Source organism: Podarcis filfolensis (genome assembly GCF_964270895.1).
Source record: "Podarcis filfolensis genome assembly, chromosome: 13".
NCBI classification, from domain to species: Eukaryota; Metazoa; Chordata; class Lepidosauria; order Squamata; family Lacertidae; genus Podarcis; species Podarcis filfolensis.
The window spans coordinates 719,028-738,391 of NC_139615.1; the positions used below are offsets into that span (position 1 = coordinate 719,028).

Here is a 19,364-nt window from a genome sequence, read left to right on the forward strand (position 1 = left end):
TCATCTGAGTACACAGTAATGTCTAGTTCTTCCACCACTGAGGAACCACCCACAACACAGCCGTTTTCTCAGTCAACATTGTCTGTCTCCTCCAGTGAGTTGACCTCTGAAACTACTAGCACCACAAGTGAGAGTACAATGCCTACTCATTCCATGACTCCTTTAACTTCTAGTTCTGAGCCTTCTGAGACAACTGCACCTACCCTGTCTTCAAGCACAAACACACCCACTGAGCATGTGGAGCAGACTACATCCCAAGGAACCTCATCTGAGTACACAGTAATGTCTAGTTCTACCACCACTGAGCAACCATCCACAAAACAGCTTTCTTCTCAGTCAACATTGTCAGTCCCCTCTGGTGAGGTCACTTCTGAAACTACAACCACAGCTAGTGAGAGGGCAACACCTATTCGTCCCATGACACCTTTTACATCCAGTCCTGAGCCTTCTGAAACAATTTCACCCTTCTTGTCTTCAAACACCCACCCACCTACTGAGAATTTGAAGGAGACTACACCCCAAGGAACCTCATCTGAGTACACAGTGTTGTCTAGTTCTTCCACCACTGAGCAACCATCCACAAAAGAGCTGGTTTCTCAGTCAACATTGTCTGTCTCCTCCAGTGAGTTGACCTCTGAAACTACTAGCACCACAAGTGAGAGTACAATGCCTACTCATTCCATGACTCCTTTAACTTCTAGTTCTGAGCCTTCTGAGACAACTGCACCTACCCTGTCTTCAAGCACAAACACACCCACTGAGCATGTGGAGCAGACTACACCACAAGCAACCTCATCTGAGTACACAGTGATGTCTAGCTCTTCCACCACTGAACAACCATCCACAAAACAGCTGTTTTCTCAGTCAACATTGTCTGTCTCCTCCAGTGAGTTGACCTCTGAAATTACAAGCACTACTAGTGAGAGTACAACACCTACTCCATCCATGACAATTTTTACCTCTCGTTCTGAGGCTTCTGAGACAACTGCACCTACCCTGTCTTCAAGCACAAACACACCCACTGAGCATGTAGCGCAGACTACATCCCAAGGAACCTCATCTGAGTACACAGTAATGTCTAGTTCTTCCACCACTGAGCAACCACCCACAACACAGCTGTTTTCTCAATCAACATTATTTGTCTCCTCCAGTGAGTTGACCTCTGAAACTACTAGCACCACAAGTGAGAGTACAATGCCTACTCATTCCATGACTCCTTTAAATTCTAGTTCTGAGTCTTCTGAGACAACTGCACCTACCCTGTCTTCAAGCACAAACACACCCACTGAGCATGTGGAGCAGACTACATCCCAAGGAACCTCATCTGAGTACACAGTAATGTCTAGTTCTTCCACCACTGAGCAACCATCCACAAAACAGCTTTCTTCTCAGTCAACATTGTCAGTCCCCTCTGGTGAGGTCACTTCTGAAACTACAACCACAACTAGTGAGACTGCAACACCTACTCCATCCACGACCCCATTTACATCCAGTCCTGAGCCTTCTGAAACAACTTCACCCTTCTTATCTTCAAACACCCACCCACCTACTGAGCACTTGAAGGAGACTACACCGCAAGGAACCTCATCTGAGTACACAGTGATGTCTAGTTCTTCCACCACTGAGCAACCATCCACAAAACAGCTTTCTCCTCAGTCAACATTGTCTGTCTCCTCCAGTGAGTTGACCTCTGAAACTACTAGCACTACAAGTGGGAGTACAATGCCTACTCCTTCCATGACTCCTTTAACTTCTAGTTCTGAGCCTTCTGAGACAACTGCACTTAACCTCTCTTCAAGCACAAACACACCAACTGAGCATGTGGAGCAGACTACATCCCAAGGAACCTCATCTGAGTACACAGTAATGTCTACTTCTTCCACCACTGAGCAACCATCCACAAAACAGCTGGTTTCTCAGTCAACATTGTCTGTCTCCTCCAGTGAGTTGACCTCTGAAACTACTAGCACTACAAGTGAGAGTACAATGCCTACTCATTCCATGACTCCTTTAACTTCTAGTTCTGAGCCTTCTGAGACAACTGCACCTACCCTGTCTTCAAGCACAAACACACCCACTGAGCATGTGGAGCAGACTACATCCCAAGGAACCTCATCTGAGTACACAGTAATGTCTAGTTCTTCCACCACTGAGCAACCATCCACAAAACAGCTTTCTTCTCAGTCAACATTGTCTGTCTCCTCCAGTGAGTTGACCTCTGAAATTACAAGCACTACTAGTGAGAGTACAACACCTACTCCATCCATGACAATTTTTACCTCTCGTTCTGAGGCTTCTGAGACAACTGCACCTACCCTGTCTTCAAGCACAAACACACCCACTGAGCATGTAGCGCAGACTACATCCCAAGGAACCTCATCTGAGTACACAGTAATGTCTAGTTCTTCCACCACTGAGCAACCACCCACAACACAGCTGTTTTCTCAATCAACATTATCTGTCTCCTCCAGTGAGTTGACCTCTGAAACTACTAGCACCACAAGTGAGAGTACAATGCCTACTCATTCCATGACTCCTTTAAATTCTAGTTCTGAGTCTTCTGAGACAACTGCACCTACCCTGTCCTCAAGCACAAACACACCCACTGAGCATGTGGAGCAGACTACATCCCAAGGAACCTCATCTGAGTACACAGTAATGTCTAGTTCTTCCACCACTGAGCAACCATCCACAAAACAGCTTTCTTCTCAGTCAACATTGTCAGTCCCCTCTGGTGAGGTCACTTCTGAAACTACAACCACAACTAGTGAGACTGCAACACCTACTCCATCCACGACCCCATTTACATCCAGTCCTGAGCCTTCTGAAACAACTTCACCCTTCTTATCTTCAAACACCCACCCACCTACTGAGCACTTGAAGGAGACTACACCGCAAGGAACCTCATCTGAGTACACAGTGATGTCTAGTTCTTCCACCACTGAGCAACCATCCACAAAACAGCTTTCTCCTCAGTCAACATTGTCTGTCTCCTCCAGTGAGTTGACCTCTGAAACTACTAGCACTACAAGTGGGAGTACAATGCCTACTCCTTCCATGACTCCTTTAACTTCTAGTTCTGAGCCTTCTGAGACAACTGCACTTAACCTCTCTTCAAGCACAAACACACCAACTGAGCATGTGGAGCAGACTACATCCCAAGGAACCTCATCTGAGTACACAGTAATGTCTACTTCTTCCACCACTGAGCAACCATCCACAAAACAGCTGGTTTCTCAGTCAACATTGTCTGTCTCCTCCAGTGAGTTGACCTCTGAAACTACTAGCACTACAAGTGAGAGTACAATGCCTACTCATTCCATGACTCCTTTAACTTCTAGTTCTGAGCCTTCTGAGACAACTGCACCTACCCTGTCTTCAAGCACAAACACACCCACTGAGCATGTGGAGCAGACTACATCCCAAGGATCCTCATCTGAGTACCCAGTAATGTCTAGTTCTTCCACCACTGAGCAACCATCCACAAAACAGCTTTCTTCTCAGTCAACATTGTCAGTCCCCTCTGGTGAGGTCACCTCTGAAACTACAACCACAACTAGTGAGACTCCAACACCTACTCCTTCCATGAGACCTTTTACATCCAGTCAAGAGCCTTCTGAAACAACTTCACCCTTCTTATCTTCAAACACCCACCCACCTACTGAGCACTTGAAGGAGACTACACCGCAAGGAACCTCATCTGAGTCCACAGTGATGTCTAGTTCTTCCACCACTGAGCAACCATCCACAAAACAGCTTTCTCCTCAGTCAACATTGTCTGTCTCCTCCAGTGAGGTGACTTCTGAAACTACAGTTACAGCTAGTGAGACTACAACACCTCTTCCATCTAATACCCCTTCTACATCTAGTCCGGAGCCTTCTGAGGGAACTGCACCTACCCTGTCTTCAAGCACAAACACACCCACTGAGCAGGTGGAGCAGACTACACCACAAGGAACCTCAGCTGAGTACACAGTGATGTCTAATTCTTCCACCACTGAACAACCATCCACAACAGAGGTGTCTTCTCAGATAACATTGTCAGTCCCCTCTGGTGAGGTGACCTCTGAAACTCCAACCACAACTAATGAGACCACAACATCTACTCCCTCCAAGACCCCTTTCACCTCCAGTCCTGAGCTTTCTGAGACAACTGCACCCAGCCTATCATCAAGCGCAAACACACCCACAGAGCACATGAAGCAAAATACCTCAGAAGGGACCTCATCTGAGTACACAGTGATGTCTAGATCTTCCACCACTGAACAACCATCCACACCAGAGATGTCTTCTCAAATAACATTCTCTGCCTCCTCCATTGAGGTGACTTCTGAAACACCAGCCACGACTAATGAGACCACAACACCTACTCCATCCAAGACCTCTTCTATATCCAGTCCTGAGCATTCAGAGACAACTGCACCCAACCTGTCCTCAAGCACAAACACACCCACTGAGCATGTGGAGCAGACTACACCACAAGCAACCTCATCTGAGTACACAGTGATGTCTAGTTCTTCCACCACTGAGCAACCATTCACAAAACAGTTGTCTTCTCAGTCTACATTGTCCTTCACCTCCATTGAGGTGACTTCTGAAACTCCAGCCACAACTAGTGAGATCACAACATCTACTTCATCCATCACCCCTTTTACTTCCAGTTCTGAGCCTTCTGAGACAACTGCAGCCATCCTATCTGCTAGCACCAACACCACCCGTACACCAGAACATAGCTCACCTCTGCTTACAACTTCCACAGCCTATCATGGATCTGCTAGCACTGAAATTGCCACTAGTGGAACATCTCATGCATCGACATCCCTTGAAACAAGTGGAGAGACTCTCACCACTATTGTAGCTCAAAACACTTCCAATACAACATTATCATCGGCATCCATCGCTAAGACCATAACCACACACTCTACTATTAGCATATCAGAAATGACCCCAACACTGTTGCCCACTACATTAACGCCTTTTGCTTATACCACTACGAAAATATCCACCGCCAAGGCATCTTCACCTTCCACCACTACTCATGGACACACATCGACTAATTCACAGCTTACAACTTCATCTGGTAGGTATCTGTGTATCATACGGAAATGATGTTTATCTCCCAGTACAGTATTCCAGGGCTTAACAGTTTACACATGCTGCCCATACTGGGCCAACTACAAAGTTATTGTATTAATTTACAAGGCCTTTAACAACTTGAGTCTCAGATATCTTCAATACTGTTTGATGCGTTATATCCCTGTTAGATCACTCCCGTCGTTGTGGGAGTGGCTCTAAGTGGTTCCCCATGACTCAGGCACACAGCTCACCCCCTCTCCAATGAGCTGTGTGTTCGGAATTGTGGCCCAATTCTGTGGAACTCCCTTTTGGCTGAGACCTCTTCTTGACTGAACTTCAGGCACCTGTGAAAGCTTTGTTGTTTTCAGCAAGAAATGTAGGCAAGACTTTTTGATTTTCTGATGAAATCTAATTGATTCTATCATTTGTATTTCTCTTGAACCCTCACTGGACACTTCTTAGAAATCATCGCTTTAAGCGGTACAGTATATATATTGTAGGATCCTGATATGAGGGCTCTTTTGTCGGCTTGTTCTTAAATATTGTTAGTATTCTGTTCTGTTCTTGTCCTCTTCCGCAGCTCCTTCCACCACAGTTGTCCCTCTCGGGTGCCTTAATGGAGGAGTGCTTGACGGAGGTCTTTGTCACTGCCCATCTCCCTATACTGGGCAGAGATGTGAAGAAGCAAAGAATGAAATCCAAGTGGGTAAGTCTGAGCATTATTAGTACACGCCTCCCGCCCTCTGGCTCTTCCTTTGAAAAAAAAAGCTCAGGAATGTCTGGGTAATTGTAATAATTTTCTAGGTGGGCAACATTTTTGGTCCTACGGCTTCAAACTTTGTGTTTCCCATTGTTGGCAGTGATCTTGCTTCTTTGATGACATGAGTGTTTCTCTATTGAAGTCTTGAGACACGAGTGCCCAAGCCAGCCTTCCATAACATTGTGCTCTCCAGACATGGCTGTCCTCCCATCTGACTCAGTGAGCGTGGCCAATGGCCAGGGAGGACTTGTAATTGCAGCCCAATGACACCTGAAGGGCACCAAGTTGGGGGACCACTCTGGCCTCAAGAATGTCACCTGCCTCAGGGCCTGGAGAGTTCGTGTCAGCAAGAGTAGACTACACTGAGCTGATACGCGCACATTCTAGTGTATTTCACACCCTGCACCAGCGCCCTTTCTCTGCACACTTGGTGTGGATCCATAGGTGATTCATGTTGTTACCATGATCACTGCAATTCTCCTGCGACTCAATGGACACCAGAAGTGCTTTTCCTCACATCTGAAACTGTGGCTGTACCTTCATGTTTAATGACTCCTGTGCTTTCTGATCACAGTGACTGTTGTGGCCACAATCAATGTCTCTGTAACAGTGAAGAATCGGAAGTTCAGCCCAGAGATGGCAAATTCCAGCTCTTCTGTCTTCAAGACATTCGTGAAGATCTTTGAGGAACAGGTGAGGGGTGGCTGGGAGTGCACAGAGAGATGACACCCCCCAAAATACTCACACCCAAACCCGAACTCTATGGCGACTTCTGAGTCCAGGCCCCATTCATACTCCATTCCTCAGTGGTGAAGCTCATTCACAGCAAGTCTGGAAACACAGTCAGGTTTCCCTCATTTGAAATACCTGGATATCCAGCTTCAGAAATGTAGCCATCAGATGAGTATAGAAAGCTGTTTCTGTAATTTGTAGCTCAGAACTGATGGTTCAAACCCTAATACACACATCAGGAACCGTCTTCCTAATTGTCACTTTTGAAAGACCAAGCTTAAAGTGTCAAAGGTCCTCTTCCAGCCTCTATAATCATCCCATCCCTTTGGCCAGGCTGCCTGCTGGGAACTGGAGTCCAAAAACAGCTGGGGGAGGGCCCCCGACTAGCCATGCCCAGCACAGGAGATACCCCAAAGGTGTGTTGGAAGGGTGGAGGCGTTAAAGGAGCATAGCAGGATAGAGAGGCCCTACTCAGCACACAGGAGGGACCCAGAATCGGCTGGGATGGGGGGTTTAGTATTTCTCAGATCAACAAACTAGTTTACATGTGGAGTTTTTTGTTGTTTCTGCTGCCATGGAAAAAACCCAACTCTACAGTTCTATGATTCTAGGACTGCTGACCTGTACCTCAAAGAGGCACCCTGTCTGATATGATCGGGGTGGCGGTCATACTCGCAGTGGGCAGCTGCTCTGCTGTTTATGTGCAGAACCTGCTGTTGGTTGGTGCTTCCGACTGTTGCTGTCTATGCAGCTGAGATGAGACCTCTCTCTCCTTGCAGATGGACATTCTCTATGCGGACATTCCTGGGTACACGGGTGTAAAGGTGATTCGGCTGAGGTGAGTCACAGAAGAGATACAGCTGGGGACCAAGTATGGGAGGGAGGGTGCTGCTTGGTGCCATGCCTGGCCCCCCTGCTGTGAGTGGCCACGCCCCTTTAAGCGACAGCCCCCACTACCATCATTCACCTCACATCAGGCTGGCTGAGGGCACCTTTGGGGTTGTGGCTAAGTGATTTCTCCCTCTTCCTTCCTGCTGCCTCTTCTCAGCAATGGTAGTGTCATCGTGGACCACGAGGTGCTCCTGCAGCTTCACTTCTCAGACTTCAATGCTTCCTACGATGAATCCATGAAGAACCTCACACAGACCTTGCAAAAGAATTGCACTTCCAATGACAAAGGTGAGGAGGCAACTGACACTTCTCGTGAGAAGGTCTGGCAATCATGAGGAAGCAGAAGTCATCCAGGGGTTGTGATCCTGTCCCACCTTATTTGGGAGCAATTTGCACCAGCATCACAAGTGCATGTACTCCTGAGTCAACATGCATAGGATGGGGCTCCCAAGGTGGTAGCCAGGAGTCAAGCCTGGGGTTGCCAGTCACACCGGGAGCCCAAAGGGAGGTTGTGAGGAAGCCGGTGATCCAGCTCTCTGCAGAACCTAAGCAGCTCCACCGTCGAAGGTCACCCCGACTCCCCTGGAGTTGTTTCACTAGGAACAGAGGTATCCCTTTGAGATTGAGAAAGACGAAACTGTACGAAAGCTTATTGTCCAAAATGGAATGAAATCAAGGTCTTCCCAGCCTGCCAATTTCACTCCAGAGAAAAACAGGAATCAAGAATAGAATGTGCCTCAGTTAGGCCGTATCTGAGACCACCTAGTGTTATCTATCCATGCTGAGGAGTGAGGGTGCAAACCCTTCTCTGATACCCCAGTAGCTCTCCTGCAACATCCAACGACCCCAGCTGATTTTCCCATACCCACATGGAGATGAATATCAGGTTGCTTCTTCTCAGAAGAGGTGTGCTACCTTCAACCTTGGTGGCAGGGATTCATGACAAGTGGGGGTGGGGGTGGAAAAGAAGAGGTCCCTCTCCATTGATGCTCCTCCCCATCTTCCTTTCAGAAGCCTTACCTTTGCTTTCCCCCTCTGCTTTAGATAAGCTGTGCTTTACTGAAGGAGCATCTCGTGTGACTGCAGTGCCCCTGAGTCCTAAAGGTGAGGACTGGCGTGTGAGAGGGGATTAGTGTGTGGGATATATATATATATATATATATATATAATGATGATGATCCAGAAGCCAAGCTCCCCTTTTGTTCTCCTAGTCCCATGCATGTGGTGTTGTAAGACATTTGCATTCTTCCATTACTGACCCTACTCTCTCCTTTTCCATTCCCAGATCTGTCGGACGAATGCAAGAATGCCTCAGTGGTGGCACAAAACCTCCAGCCATATTATGTGGCACGGGTCATCAACAACACACTTCATTGTGTCTCTAATTGCAGTGATTGGAACCCCCACCCATTCCACTGTGTGAATGGAAAGTGCCACATCACCTCTGAGGGGCCCAAATGCCAGTGAGTAGCTTGCCAGGGGGTGAAGGAGGGAGCGGAGACGTGGGGTCAACTCTTCCCTGTAGGCGGGTCCAATAAGCACTACCAGTGGTGAATAGTTATGTGCATTTTTCTAAAATAGTCTAATACAATTGTTGCCTATCCGTTCTAGGGAGACGCCAAGCACAACAAGTGAAACATCCATTTCTACAAATTTGAAAACAACACCATCTACTTATGCAACTACAACACCTTCTGCTAATGCAACTACAACACCCTCTGCTTATACTAGTAGAAAAATAACCACCACAAAGACATCTTCCCCTTCCACCACTACTCGTGGACACACATTGACTCATTCACAGATTACAAGCTCCTCTGGTAGGTATCTATATATTCATATGGAAATGTTTCTCTCCCAGCACAGTATTCCAGGGCTTAACAGTTTACATGTGCTGTGCATACGTTTCGGTGCCTTAACTCGAGTCCAGGATTTCTTCAATACCGCTTGATGCATTGTTAGATCACTCCCATCTTTGTAGGAGTGGCTCTAAGTGGTCCCCGATGACTCAGGCACACAGCTCACCCCTCCCCCAGGAGCTGCGTGTTCAGAATTGTGGCCCAATTCTGTGTAACTCCGTCTTGGCTGACACCTCATCTTTAGTGAACTTCAGGCACCCATGAAGGCTTTGTTGTTTTCAGCGAGCAGTTTAAGCAACACTTTTTGATTTTCTGATGAAATCTAATTGATCATTTGTATCGCTCTTGATGGGGACGCAGGTGGCGCTGTGGGTAAAAGCCTCAGCGCCTAGGGCTTGCCGATCGAAAGGTCAGCGGTTCGAATCCCCGCGGCAGGGTGCGCTCCCGTTGCTCGGTCCCAGCGCCTGCCAACCTAGCAGTTCGAAAGCACCCCCAGATGCAAGTACATAAATAGGGACCGCTTACTGGCGGGAAGGTAAACGGCGTTTCCGTGTGCTGCGCTGGCTCACCAGATGCAGCTTCGTCACGCTGGCCACGTGACCCGGAAGTGTCTCCGGACAGCGCTGGCCCCCGGCCTCTTAAGTGAGATGGGCGCACAACCCTAGAGTCTGTCAAGACTGGCCCGTACGGGCAGGGGTACCTTTACCTTTTACCTATCGCTCTTGAACCCTCACTGGACACTTCTTGGAAATAATACCATTAAGCGATACAGCATATAAATGGTTGGATCGTCAACATCATCGCCATATATGTGGGCTCCTTTGTAAACTTGTTCTTAAATTTTGGTTATGCTCTGTTGTCTTCCTCTTGCTCAGCTCCTTCCACCACAGCTGTCCCTCTTAAGTGCCTTAATGGAGGAGTGCTTGTCGGGGGTCGTTGTCACTGCCCATCTCCCTATACTGGGCAGCGATGCGAAGAGGCAGAGAATGAAGTCCAAGTGGGTAAGTCTGAGCATTATTAGTACATGGCTCCCTGCTCACAGGTTTTTCCTTTGAAAAGAGTGGGCAGTATCCATGGCTCTGAAGCTGTAGGCTTGGTTTTGTGTTGTTGGGCGACTCAGTATCGTGCAGTGAAATTTTTCATAGGGGAACAGGGCCAGAGGCCTGGGGTGGGCCTGGGGGGTCTATGTAATGCATGTGACTTCCTGACACTGCGGACGTGAGCATCACGCCTCCCTCCCCAAGCCAGGTAGAATCTTCCTAAGGAGGTGCCAGGGCTCTGACAGGACACTGGAGTCTCTTGCCTCCTTCCAAAAGCCAGATGGGCTTTGGGAAGATGAAAGGACAGGTCTTGAACCCATCAGAGCCTTGCACCTCCCTCCCTAAGCTGAGCAGAAGCTTCCTGGGCTTTGCAAAGGAGGCTCCAGGGGACCATTTAGGGGACTAGGCTAGCCCCCTTAGTCCAATGACCACCTGCCACTCTTGGGAGTGATCTTGCTTCTCTGTCATGCTGACCATTTTTCCACGGAAGCCTAGGGCCAGGACAGCCTTCTGTAGCCTGGTGCCCTCCAGATGTTGTTCTCTTGGGCTTCCAGCTCCCCCAGCAAACATGGCCAATGGCAGGGGAGGATGAGTAGTTGTGGCCCAACATCTGGAGGACCTTGCCTGCACTCTCACTTTGCAAAGGGAATTCTGTCCATGGTGAGATTTAAAGTTTCTTTCAACACTGAGAAAGAAGGGAAAGGTTTGCAGCCCCCATGGATGTGGGAAGAGATAGAATGGCGGCTTTTCTGGATGCTGCTGTCTTGTGGGAGATCTTTGGAAGAAGAAAAGGCTGAGGAGTAAACCGTACGCCAACCCAGAGCGGAGTCCTTAAGAGGGTTGGATGGTGCGTCTTACGCCTCCTCCTGGCAACTCCTGCAGCCAAGCTATTGCCAAGCGTATTGCTCTGCTTTCCTTTGGACTACATCAGTGAGGCTGCGGGAGGCGGGGCATCTTGTCGTCTGGCCAACCCAGAGCCTCCATACATACTGCCCAGGCTTGCTTTGGTGCTGCTAATGCACAGTTAGACTTCACCCCAGAGGTGCTTGCCATTGTCTCTGGAGACAAACAGAGGCCAACAAGCAAGAGCCTCGTCTGCCTCAGGCCCTGGAGAGTAATTGCCACTCAGAGTAGACTACACTGAGTTGAGGTGCGCAGGTTCCAGTGCATTTCACACCTGTATTAGCACCCTTTCTCTGAACTCTTTGATGTGGATCCAAAGGCAATCCATGTTGTTCCCATTATCACTGCAAATTATCCTGCAACTGCACAGACATCTGACAGGTTCATCCTCACAAGGTGTCTTTTCACCCCAAAGAGACAGAAGGTGTCAATGGGAAGACACTTCCCAAGTGCTACCTGAGGTGGCAAACCTGTGCAAACTTAACTGGGAGAAGCACCCAGCTTGCAAGACTGGGGTGAAGAAAACAATACCCTTGTGGATGGGTTTCTTGATGGGCTACCTAAGTGCTGCAACCCCTTTTGACAAGATCATGATGGGGGGCAGGAGACAGATAAAGGGCATGGCAGCATTGTGCTCCCTTCAACTGGGCTGTTGTGTAGTCATGATTGTGAAAAATGCCTGATTTGAAAATTCCAGCCACCCATGGACATGCTTTGATTTAGAACGTTACCTTTTCTGGATGCAGATGACTTCCATACCAACCGTGTATAAAACTGGTTGTATCTTTAGGAGGTGTATATACAATCTACTCAGGCTTGTCCACATGCCTAGGAAGTCTGGGTCTGTGGGGTTTTCCGCTTGTCCTGTGCTCACTAGGCGTGCTTACTAGGTCTGAGCAGTTCTGCCTTTGCTACACTGTTTTCCCCTGGGAAACCTGCTCTTTGTGGAAAAACCAATTGCCATTTGTTCCTATTCAGCACAAAACTGCTTTCCAAAGGAAAGTGCAGAGGCAAATGGAAGTGTGGATGAACCCTCAACTGGTTCTCAAGGAAAGATGGCCAACTTGCTTGCTTCAAAATGGTGTGTTGCTTCTGTGGCATCACCCTGACACCTGCAGTTTAAAAAGCTTCTGATAGCAGCAGCAGCAGCTGGACAAGAATGTCACCTGCCTCAGGACCTGGAGAGTTCCTGTCAGCAAGAGTAGACTACACTGAGCTGATACGCGCACATTCCCATGTATTTCACACCCTGCACCAGCGCCCTTTCTCTGCACACTTGGTGTGGATCCATAGGTGATTCATGTTGTTTACATGATCACTGTGACTCAATGGACACCGGAAGTGCTTTTCCTCACATCTGAAACTGTGGCTGTACCTTCATGTTTAATGACTCCTGTGCTTTCTGATCACAGTGACTGTTGTGGCCACAATCAATGTCTCTGTAACAGTGAAGAATCGGGAGTTCAGCCCAGAGATGGCGATTTACAACTCGTCTGCCTTCAATTCATTCGTGAAGATGTTTGTGGAACAGGTGAGGGGTGGTTGGGAGTTCATAGAGGATGCCCACTCAGGAAAATGATCACTTCCAGGCAGACCTATTGTTACTTTTGAGTCTGGGTCCCGTTAACGTGCCATTCCTTTGTGGTAAACTTCATTAACAGAGATTTGTCCGCTTAGCACATCTGGAAACAGTCAGATTTCCTTTCTTTGGAACACCTAACTATCAGATGAGTATATGCAATATGTAGCTTAGATCTGATGGTTCATACCCTACACAGAATTTCTTCTTGTTTCTGCTGCTGTGGAAATGCGTCTATGACAGGGATTGGACCAAATGACCTTCAGGTCCCTTCCAACTCTACAATTCTATGATTCTAGGACTGCTCACACACACCTCAAAGCCGCGCTCTGTCTGAGTAGATACAGAGGGCTGGTGATGCTTGCAGACAGCAGCTGCTCTGCTGCCTCTGTGCAGACCCTGCTGTTGATTGGTGCTTCCGACTGTTGCTGTCTATGCAGCTGAGATGAGACCTCTCTCTCCTTGCAGATGAACATCTTCTATGCGGACATTCCTGGGTACACGGGTGTAAAGGTGATTCGGCTGAGGTTAGTCACAGAAGTGATACAGCTGGGGACCAAGTATGGGAGGGAGGGTCTGCTTGGTGGCATGCAATCTCCTGGGCTGCTGCTGTGAGTGGCCACGCCCCTTTAAGTGACAGCCCCCACTACCATCATTGACCTCACATCAGGCTGGCTGAGGGCACCTTTGGGGTTGTGGCTAAGTGATTTCTCTCTCTTCCTTCCTGCTGCCTCTTCTCAGCAATGGTAGTGTCATCGTGGACCACGAGGTGCTCCTGCAGCTTCACTTCTCAGACTTCAATGCTTCCTACGATGAATCCGTGAAGGACCTCAAACAGACCCTGAAAAAAAATTCCACTTCCAATGGCAACGGTGAGGAGGCACCTGCCACTTCTTGTGGGAAGGTCTGGCTGGCAGCTGAAGGAGCCAAAAGATGGCATGAATGTTGCAGACTTTTACGCTACATTCCCATCCATCTAACGGAGTAGGAGGAAAGGCTTCTTATTAAACGTCTTCAGATCAGCTGTCACGAGGAAGCAGAAGTCATCCAAGGGTTGTGATCCTGTACCTCCTTAGTTGGGAGTAAATTGCACCAGCATCACAAGTGCATGTACCTCTGAGTCAACATGTATCAGATGGGGCTCCCAATGCGGTAACCCAAAACCAGGCTGTGAGATGGCCGGTGTACCAGCTCTCTGCATAAGTTGACTGGCTCCACTGAGTCCAAGCCCACCCGCACTCTCCTGAACCAAACAATTACCGTACGCTGTTTTTCTAGGGACAGAGCTACCCCTTTGAAATCACCCAGAGAAAAGCAGGCATCAAGAATAGAATGTACTTCATCTACGCCATATCTGAGGCCACCTACTGGGTTTGTCCTGTATGGTGAGGAACAGAGGAACATTTTCCAAAAGGGAGCCAATCAATGTCTCCCTAGTCTTCCCATTTCACTGCCATATGGAACAGAACAAGTTTCATCTATCTATGCCTAATCTGAGGCAACCTGGAGTTATCCATCCATGCTGTGGTGTGAGGGTTCAGACCCATCTCTCTGTTACCAGCAGCTGCCCCTGTAATATCAACCAGCCCCAACTGCTTCACCCTTGCCCACACAGAGATGAGTGTCAGGTTGCTGGTTGGACATAGGAGGGATGGCAGAGGAAGTGTGTTTCCTTCAACTCTGGTGGCAGGGAGACATGGCGGGTGGGTGGGGGAACAGGTCCCTCCCCTTGGATGCTCCCCCTCCCCATGATTTCTCCCTTACATAAACCTCACCTATACTTTCCCCCTCTCCTTCAGATTCGCTTTGGTTTACTGGAGAGCGTTATGTGACTGCAGTGCCCCTGAGCCCTGAAGGTGAGGAATGGGGTGTGAGAGGGGGTCAGTGTGTACTTAACACACTCCTAATGTTGAAGAGTTGCAGCGGGCTGTCTGGATGGGGGCGGTGGACCCGTATGAGGAAGAAAACATGACCACCACATGCAAACAAATGCAATGAGGCCCTGTACACCTTGTGGCACCACTGTATGGTACAGATGTTGCCAGGATTCTGCATGTGCAGTCACATATGAGAAGCACAGAGGCTAATCCTAGGGCCATCAGTCGCCATCATAGTTGGTGGGGAAGAAAGTAGGATAAGGAAGAACAAGGGAGGTATTCAGGGCCCCCAATGAGTCCTTCCTTTCCCTTTCCAGATCTGTCAACGGAATGCAAGAACACCTCTGTGGTGGCAAAAAACATTCAGCAATTTTATGTGGCACGAAACATCAGTGGCAACCTCCAGTGCGTCTCTAACTGCAGCGTTTGGCACCCCGACCCCTTCAGCTGTGTGAACGGAAACTGCTATGTCACCCCTGAGGGGCCCAGTTGCTAGTGAGTAGCCTGCCAGGGGGTGAAGCGGGCAAAGGATCTGGGCCTGTGGCACAGGGGGGTGAAATCATGCCCGTAGGCTGTTCCTACCAGCTGTGCTAGTAGGAACCATTTAAATGTCATTTTGAAGAAAACAGTGTCATTCATGTGCATGTTGTCTTTTGCTGCAATTCCCTGTGGGCACCAGTCACCACTGCTCCTGCCTTGGATTAGGGCCCTGGATGCCACCCAGCCCCCCCCCCCCCGAATTGCAGCATCAGAAACACCCCCTGCTCCCCACCCCGTAAAGAACCCAGGCATCCTGGGCCCCATTACCTGCCTCCTTGCCGGTTTCTGATGCTGCCTTTCCTCCCACAGCTGTGAGCAGTCGGACTCCTACTGGTTCGTGGGCCGGCGCTGTGAGCAGGGCATCAGCAAGGTGGGGGTGGCCGTGGGGGTGGCCCTGGGCCTGGCGGTGCTGCTGCTGATCATCCTGGTCTTGGTCGTGCTTCTCTGCTGGAGGCGCTGTTGCCCGAGGGAGAAAGGACACAGGTAGGAGGAGGCCTGGGCACTCAGAGTCCGGTCAGCGTCCCGGTCAGTCTCTGCTGTTTTAACTGGCGCTGACTCTGGAAAGGACAGATCTTTGACCTGATGGCCTCTGTCGGTCTCCCACTTCCAGGCTGACGCGTATGCCTCCCGATGAAGAGAGGTGGTACGAAAATGAGCCCGAGTGGGTGGCCCGTCCTGAAGGCCTCGATCCGAGTGCCCCAGCAATGGAAAGCAGCAGTGCTGCAGCAGGTGGTATGTGGCAGAAGGCCTAGGTCGGGAAGGGGAGGACTTGGAGGTGGTGGTGGTGTTAAGCCCGGGTTTCCATGGCAGCTGCCAGACTCCATCCCAGAGGATGCTCCTCACCTTGCCCTGGAAGGAAGCACCACGTTAATTGGATTACAGGTGGTCTGGGGTTGCAGAAGGGGTTCAAGTTGCACAGAAACATTCCACCCCACATGCAGAAATAAGGAAATAAGAAAGGGAAGGGGAGAGCAAGAGGGGAGGTCAAACACAGCCACGTCCCCAAACTGCAATCAGACGGAAGGGCTTTCCATGCCATGCCACCCCACCCTGCCCTGATCCAGGAGAAGGAAATAGAAATAAATAAATGAGATGTGGGGGTTCTCATGTACTCTGTGCTCTGGGAGGGAGTGCTAGGCACCTGAGGGGGAGGATGAGCCTCAGCCCTGATTACGGGCTGCATTATCACACCAGGGAAGACCACTTTGCTTGCCAGAGCTTAGAAGATGCGGTTTGTAAAAATAAAGCAGGTTCTAGCTGGCTCTGCGGATCCCTCCCTTCTTGGAAGAGGTCTTGGTGGGCAAGTGGAGAGACTGGACAAGGACAAGAGGAAGCCCTTTTGAAAGAGGCCACCAAATCTTTAAAAATGACTGACATGCTCCCTCCCCCTCCTTCGCCCTTTGCACAGAAGACCCTTACAGCAGCATGAGCAGCGAGCAAGACAGCTCCACCGCAGACCAGGGCTCCTTCCAGCCCCGCCTGGACAAAGTGGACACCTCCCTGCCGGTACAAGGAAAGAGGGTGCTTGGGGTGGGGTGCAAGAAAGCACAGCCAGAACAATCTGGCGGCTGAAAAGGCCTGTTCCAAGCAAGGGTGCCTTTCAGATTAGGGGGAGAAGCAACAGGCAGGGGGTTCCGGCGGGCACAGGATAGGTTTCTAGGTGGCGTGGGGAAATGGGGTGCGAGAGGTATGTATCTCGTGATATAGGGTCATTCCACAAAACGAAAAGGCGGGAGGTTCAGAATAGAAGACAGGAAGTCTGTCTTCACCTTGGTGGCAAAATCAGTGTATGCAACTCCCTGCCACAAGAGGTGGTGGAGGCCACTGGCTTAGAGGCACAGGTGGGTTAGCCAAATTCCTGGCACTGCAAATATCTCTCACTACTTTGGGTAGTGAAATGTGGCCTCCAGGGTCAGAAGCAGTCTACAGTTGGATGCCAGCTGCTCAGGGCTTTTCTTCTGGGCATCTGGCTGGAATCCGGATGCTGCTGCAGGTGGACTTAGCTCTGATCCAGAGCAGGGGTCTTCCTGAAAAGTGCTTGTCTTTTCCACTGACCCTGCCTCACTCTTCTGCTTTCTCCTTCTCTCCCTGCTACTGCGGCTGCAGAGACGGATCGCTCGGCCCCAGTTGAAGCGGCCATGAAGAAGCCTGGAAACAGGCCACGGGAAGGACGCTGGGCCTGGCCGCACGCTGGATTTGCACAGGATGTGTCCCCAGGGGCCCAGATCCAGGAAGAGGCAGTGGAGCTGCAGTGACTTGCAGGGGGGCTACAGTGCTGCCTTCTTCTTGCTTACTCTTGCACTTTAGGACTGGGGTGCTGCCGCCACCCTTGAACATCAGCGCCTCTCCTTGGCGACATTGATAGGAGGACGTGGAGGAGGAACAGGGCCCCATGGGGGTATTTGGGCTTCTGCCCCTGAGGACTCGCGTTGCCCACCGAGGCTGAACTTGCAGGAGCACATCCCTCAGCGAGGAGCCTTTGACCACTGCCTGGATGCCAAGGCCATCTGGTGCAAGAGGAGGCCGCATTGCAAGGGTCTTGCGTCGTCTCTGCAGGTCGGGGACCACAGCTAGCACTTTTGGAAAAATCGCTTTCTCCCTTTCTGCACCAGCCCACAATCTGATCTCCAGCTCAGTCGGTAGAGCATGAGACTCTTAATCTCGGGGCCAGGGGTTTGAGCCCCATGTTGGGTGAAAGATTCCTGCATTGCAGAGGGTTCGACTAGATGACCCTCGTTGTCCCGTCCAACTTTGTGGTTCTGTTTGTCCCTCTCTACAGACTGGCTGTGCTCCCCCCCTGCCCCTTCCAGGTCAGTCCCAGGTACACCTGTAGCAACACTGATTCCCCACGACGCCATGCATCTGAACCCACAGCAATGCACCCTGGGTGCAAGCGACAGGAAACTGCCTGCCGTTTTTCCTTCCCCTGGGTCACCCTGGCCCCACAGCCATGGTCTGCCCACGGAGAACCCTTTGGTCACTCGCATCCCCCTCCTCCCATCCAGCCTTTTACTTGATCAGATTTTCAGTGCAATATGGAAGGAAGCACAGCGACCGGTCAGTTGCCAGAGAAATGATATAGGAAGATGATGACGATGGATGACGAAGCGGTCAACATGGTGAACGATTCATTGGGGTGGGAGAGAGAAAATAAAGCAACTGAGGAAAGTGTCCTCCTCCATCTTTTGTGGTGTCAATCAATGGGGCTTGGAGAAGAGAGGCTGGCGGGGGGAGAGTTGTTCCCCCTGGACAATGGTCTCCCTTCACCCCACATAAGAAGGGCCTGCTGGACCAACTCCCTTCTCTTGTGGGGGCCCAATTAGTGCCATTGCCTTCCGTTAAGAGTTTGGGTGTAATCCTTGATGCCTCCCTTTCCATGGAGGCGCAGGTTACAGCAACAGCCAAGGCGACATTTTTCCACCTTCGCCGCATCAAGCAGTTGGTCCCTTACCTTTCCCGCCCCGACCTGGCCACGGTGATCCATGCGACGGTCATCTCCAGGCTTGACTACTGTACTTCGCTCTATGTGGGGCTGCCCTTGAAGCTGTCCCAGAAACTCCAGCAGGTGCAGAATGCTGCAGTGAGGCTCCTCACGGGGTCTCTGCCATGGGAGCATATTCACCCAGTGCTTTTCCAGTTGCACTGGCTCCCGGTGGAGTACAGGGTCAGATTTAAGGTGCTGCTTTTGACCTCTAAAGCCCTTCACAGCCTAGGACCCTCGTACCCACGGGACCGCCTCTCCTGCCCCACGGAGGACCTTAAGGTCCATAAACAGCAACACCCTAGAGGTCCCGGGCCCTAAGGAAGTCAGATTAGTCTCAACCAGAGCCAGGGCTTTTTCAACATTGGCTCTGGCCTGGTGGAACGCTCTGCCTCATGAGACCAGGGCCCTGCGGGATCTGATTTCTTTCCGCAGGGCCTGGAAGACAGAGTTGTTCCGCCTGGCCTTTGGCTTAAATCAGTTTGACTCCTTCCCCCTCTTTCTTCTTTTTTTTTTTTCTTTTCCTTTCTCCTCCTGTGATGAGGCTGCATTTTAATGTTTTAATGTTGTATTTTAATTTTGTTTTTAAAGTTGTATTTCAATCAATTTGTTTTATTATTGGTTGT

The 19,364-nt window shown here is 50.0% G+C and overlaps 1 protein-coding gene across 1 annotated transcript; it reads left to right on the forward strand.

The window, feature by feature from the left end:
• The first annotated feature begins 3 nt into the window (after positions 1–3).
• Positions 4–18,430, forward strand: LOC310746808 (uncharacterized protein). Its single transcript, XM_083580929.1, has 18 exons — positions 4–94; positions 5,657–5,782; positions 6,411–6,529; positions 7,348–7,406; positions 7,617–7,747; positions 8,504–8,563; positions 8,745–8,922; positions 9,071–9,279; positions 10,194–10,319; positions 12,674–12,792; positions 13,309–13,367; positions 13,582–13,712; positions 14,640–14,696; positions 15,035–15,212; positions 15,567–15,740; positions 15,868–15,989; positions 16,666–16,763; positions 17,364–18,430. Exons 1-18 carry the CDS (start codon positions 19–21, stop codon positions 17,397–17,399), a joined length of 2,058 nt encoding a protein of 685 aa, XP_083437055.1. The 5' UTR covers positions 4–18; the 3' UTR covers positions 17,400–18,430.
• Positions 18,431–19,364: the final 934 nt, after the last annotated feature.

What these genes read in the sequence shown, in the direction of transcription:
- LOC310746808 (XM_083580929.1), top strand. Translation starts at nt 19, where the DNA reads ATGTCTAGTTCTTCCACCACTGAGGAACCACCCACAACACAGCCGTTT. An exon ending in GTAAAGGTGATTCGGCTGAG is followed by an intron (nt 7,407 to 7,616) that starts GTGAGTCACAGA and finishes GCCTCTTCTCAG; the next exon opens with CAATGGTAGTGTCATCGTGG. An exon ending in TTGCACTTCCAATGACAAAG is followed by an intron (nt 7,748 to 8,503) that starts GTGAGGAGGCAA and finishes CCTCTGCTTTAG; the next exon opens with ATAAGCTGTGCTTTACTGAA.